The 4,772-nt window shown below is 45.4% G+C and overlaps 1 protein-coding gene across 1 annotated transcript in view; it reads right to left on the bottom strand.

The window, feature by feature from the left end:
* Positions 1–4,705, bottom strand: part of LOC108571958 (zinc finger protein 768-like) — a 41,068-nt gene extending 36,363 nt beyond the window's left edge. Inside the window, exon 1 of the mRNA XM_017934121.1 lies at positions 4,603–4,705. Coding sequence (XP_017789610.1) covers positions 4,603–4,705 — 103 coding nt within the window. The remainder of the gene's footprint in view (positions 1–4,602) is intronic.
* Between the last annotated feature and the right edge of the window lie 67 nt (positions 4,706–4,772).

The following is a 4,772-nucleotide window of genomic DNA, read 5'->3' as shown; positions in this document are numbered from 1 at the left end:
AAAGTTTTTTTTTTTTTTGTTGTTTAAAAAAAAAAAAAAAAAAAAAAAAAAAAAGATCGTTGGTGACATTTTTTTTTTGGAATTTCCATGGTCTCAGAGAGGAATTTTTTCTCTTTCTCCCTTTAGACAGAGTGACGGAGAATTTCTGTTGCAGAAGAAGAGTGAATCAGCCTCCCATCGAGGCGATCGCTGATTTTCTGCGAACACGCAAACACGCGGCGTCGATTCTTACGTTCCCGTTGATACGGAGCAACGCTCGCTCCGCTTATCGTCAGAAGTCACACGATAAACCCGTCGACGTTTATTCTCCAAATATATACGCGCGTCGCGGAGCGTCGCCGCCGCGGATGGAAAACGAATCGACGACGAGATGCCTCCGAGGGGAGCCGGAGAACCAAATATACACATATCTCGTCCAATTTCAAATACCAGTCGATTATTAAAATTCAACGCTGAATTTTATGCAACTCTTTTCTCCCCTGATATCAACCGAACGAATTATTTTCAAGCACATTTTATCACGTGCTCCTCCTCGCTGTTATTGGTACAGCTGAAGAGAAGTTTCTTCGATACACGGTGCAGTTAGGAGTTTCAAGCAGAACACCAGATGTTTCCTTCGAGTTTGGAAATTCTTTCGGTGGTTCGAAAAGATTTTATGCAACAATTTATCCAGTCACGGATAGGAGTATTATCGAGAATTATTTCTGCGCATGTTTTATCGCGTGTTTAAAAATTTTTATACAAATGCTGCACAGTATCAATCTTGCCAAGATTATTAACACGTTCACACGTTCCCAGGAGCATGAACGCAAGATACATTTTTTAAATATTTACACTCCTTCTTGCCAACTTTGTTAACATTTAAAATTGTTCGTTCGAAATGAATCTAGCGATATTTCTGAAGTATCGGAAGTATTTGTGAAAAAATTGCTCGAGAAAAATCCCGCGCTTTTTTAACCCTACTGCGTACACTTAAGACGTTTGGGTGAAAAAGGACCTTACGTGTAATAATTTTTGTTTCCAACGCGACGTATGAACCTAGACGATAAACGTATAAAATAATGTCAAGGAACGTAAACTTGATAACAGCAAAAATTGCTAAAAATATAAAAAGGCGACGGGTCGAAAAAGACCCGAGGACCGCTCTAGATTCAAACACCGTTGGCTCGATCGTCTTTGCAAAAACTCGAAACAATTCTACATCTAAGGAGTACGAAATATCTCTGGGAAAGATGAAGAATCTCCGTCATTAACCTCTCGCCTTGTAACGTCGACTCACTCTCTCGATGCAGATTACAGTAAATTCACGGCAGCGCGAGAATTACACACGCGATCAATTTGCAATCCCACCTCAATTCTGACCACCGCGAAATCGAAATCGTCCTACGTTTAACCCTCGGCGATCCTCGATAAGAAGAAGAGAAAGATCTTCGGGCGAAAGGGTTATAATTAAACGAAGAATTTTACGTAATTCTCCGTCTCTGTATGGTAGTAACGTTCACGCAGATTATTTCGAGCACACGTTTTATCGCGGTCTTGGAGAAATTATAATGCAAATGGGAGCACGATAAGTTCGGTTCGTTCGATGAAATATAAGCGGAGGAAGAAGAAGAAAGAAAGAAAGAAGGATGGTGTGCGGTGTGACGATTGGAGAAAGGGCGGTAAGAAAACGTATGAACACAGAAGAAGTATATACCTCTGAAATAAGCAAAGTTCCACAGACCGAACATGTGCAGTTCCGCTGTTCCAAGTCGAATAGAGCCGGGTCTAGCTGAGCTAAACGAGAACCAATCGTTTTATTCGCCGCGATTGACTTTATACTGTCCAATAACGATCCCGGATCACCAGCCGATGGCGATATCCTCGTCATGTCAACCGGCGAAAATGATCCTGTTTCGATGACGACGCCAAAGAGGAATATCGCGATAAACCTACAGCAGAGATAACGTTCACTCTTGCCGCGCTCGATAGCTTTCTCTCTCTCTCTTCGTTTAGTTCGTTTTTTTTTCTCTCCCGGTTCGTTGGTATATTTTTTTTCTTTTTTCCCTCCTCGAAACTAGATTACAATTCGACGCTTCACAGAACGTAGAACGGTCACTGGTTACGCGAACGTTTTCTTCTCTCGAGGCTCGCGAAATTTATTCTTCCTCTCTATTCTAAACAGTCTTTGGACAATTGAAGAGAAACGGACGAGTTCGTGAGTTCAGTTTTTAATCAGACAACCACGATATGCTAATTTCTTCCGAAAATAGCGAGAAACAGAACGCAACTATCGGTACGTAGTACACGGCACGTGTCGGTTAGGTGAATCAACATAAGCGAGACGGGGAATTTTTAATGTAAACTAATTCCCTCGATAAAAGAGTCCGTAAAACATCGAACACGAGTATACCGAGAATCTATTCGTTCCCCGGCAAACAAACTCAACACGTTGCACACGTGACAATTTTACAGACGATCAATCCTTCAACATTCTTCACGACGAAAATAAACTCTCTCTCACTCGCTCTCTATCACCGTATATTCTCTGCCCTATCGGCTAAATATCGATCTCCTAAAAGAAGAAAACCAAAAAAAGATACAAGAAGAAGAACGAAAGGAAAAGAAAACTTGCTCGGAACAGCAGGATATCGAACACACGCGAGCCTCGAGTTTAGCGTTAAGGAAGAACGCGGTATTCAAAGGAGAGACGCGTCTCCTCCCGGATTGTCCCCGTGGTCGTCGTCGAATCGAACAGCATCAACAAGAGCACTCGAGCATCCACAGCTGAAACCGAACTCTCTTTTCCCAGTCTACGATTACCACACTGCCGTCCATTTCCTCCTCCTCCTCGTGCTTAGTCCAGCTCTGTTGCACAGCTAACCGACAATTCCGTACGGCGAGCAACCGATCACTGATTTCGTTCACGTATACCGCGGCCAATGCAAACGAACCGATGCAGGCTCCCGTATAGACGGACATATCGTCGACTGAGCGGCGCGGCGAGACCACGTTGCGAGGGAACAACCGTTCACGGGCACCTCGATCGCCGATCGCGGCCGATCATTGCTCGTGAGGGCCGTTCTCTCTCGGTCACGAGCACCACGATCATCATCATCACCACCGAACCAACACACAGCTTCTTCTTCTTCTTCTTCTTCTTCTTCTTCTTCCTTCTCCTCTTCGTCTTCTTCTTCTTCTTCTTCTTCGTCGCGATACGCGCGTGTATGTGTGTGTGTTCACCTTGACCAAAGAGAGAGAGAAACTAAGCTAAAGTTGGATTTTGTAAAGTGTCCGGTATAAAAACGATACACGCTAAGAATTTTACGAACGATCTATAATTCGACGAGAGAGAGAGATCTGTGGCAGGAACGACGAACGGTACCCTCGAAAACTGATTGCTCTCGGAGAGAGTACGGTTTCGTCACTCTGCACTGGCGAGACGATAATTTCAGCGGCGATTAGATGACCCAACACGGACGATAGTGTAACGAGACCGTATTTTGCGGATCAGCACCACTCGCTCTTTCTCTCTCACTCGCTCGTGTATACATTCTATCTCTCTCACTCTTACCCACTTATGTACCATATACATACGTACGCTGTTTGTGCGTCTCTTTCTTCCCGTCTCTATCTCCCTCCCACTCTACCCGTCGTAGTCTCCTAGCTCGCTCCTCTTTCACTCTATCCCTCTCTCGCTCTTTCTCACGCACACTTTTTTTCCTTTCTCGCGTTTTGCGAATCGCACACACCACCACGAAGCGGACGGTACCAGACCGTCGGGTTGGAGATTCTTCACCAACCGCCTTCTATCCCTTTTTTTTTTCCTCTCCTTCTTACACGATTCTTTCTTTTCATATATGTATATACTTCGAGGGGATTCGGAAAAGACGGTCCTGTTCTAAAACACTGTTCACTAACAGCAAGACGAGGAACGACGACGAGAATGTTTTCGGTAGCGCGCGAGTCCCTTTTCTCGACTTACTCTCTCTCTCTCTCTCTCGCTCTCTCTCTGTGTCTACCGTATAGAGAAGCACACAACACGAGTTTAGAAGCGGGCACGTGTCTAGCCGGCGGCGTGTTTTAATCGGCGCTGGAAGAGAGCACTTCTCCGCTAGTAGGTGCCGGCCTCGGTTCGCCTCTGTCTGTCCTGTGTACACGCCCCAACACATGTGTGCACGCGTGTGTATACATTGTGTGTGGGGGAGTCGAGGAGGGAGCAGAGAGACGACAGAGTTGGACAGAGAAACAGAGATAGAACGTGTATGTAGGTGTACGTGTGGAGACGCTGCGAGTGTGTGTTAGAGAGAGCCAGAAGGTAGGGAAGGAGGGAGGGCGGGAAAATTCGAAACCGCGCGTACACAGCGCGCGCTCGCGATGACGTCGCCGTTTTGGCAAAACGTGGACGACGCACAGGTGGCTGCGATACGTACGCGTGAATGATTTCGGTATCACGAGGGATGATGATGACGTTGACGGGTCGTTGGTCAATTGTGAATCGAGTAGAGAAAATCGACGATTAACGGGTGAAATATTTTCACGGTGGAGTTTTTTTTCGTAAGGAGAGAATAAACTTTATAGCGAGGGAACGATGGAATTGGTCGTGGTGTTTGTTGTACTCACCGGAGTTGTAATATTCCTTAAAGTAGCGTGTCGCCGCACGCTGAACGATCGAGTAATATAAGTTCACGTACGACGTCGACTGGTTCTGTGCGGAGAGCGCCATTTACACTGATTTTTTCCGCCTCGCGTTCTTCACCTGATGTATATTTTATATATGGTATACGTATATA

This window comes from Habropoda laboriosa, unplaced genomic scaffold, assembly GCF_001263275.1.
Source record: "Habropoda laboriosa isolate 0110345459 unplaced genomic scaffold, ASM126327v1 scaffold67, whole genome shotgun sequence".
Lineage (NCBI taxonomy): Eukaryota > Metazoa > Arthropoda > Insecta > Hymenoptera > Apidae > Habropoda > Habropoda laboriosa.
This window is presented reverse-complemented; position numbering and strand designations above follow the sequence as displayed.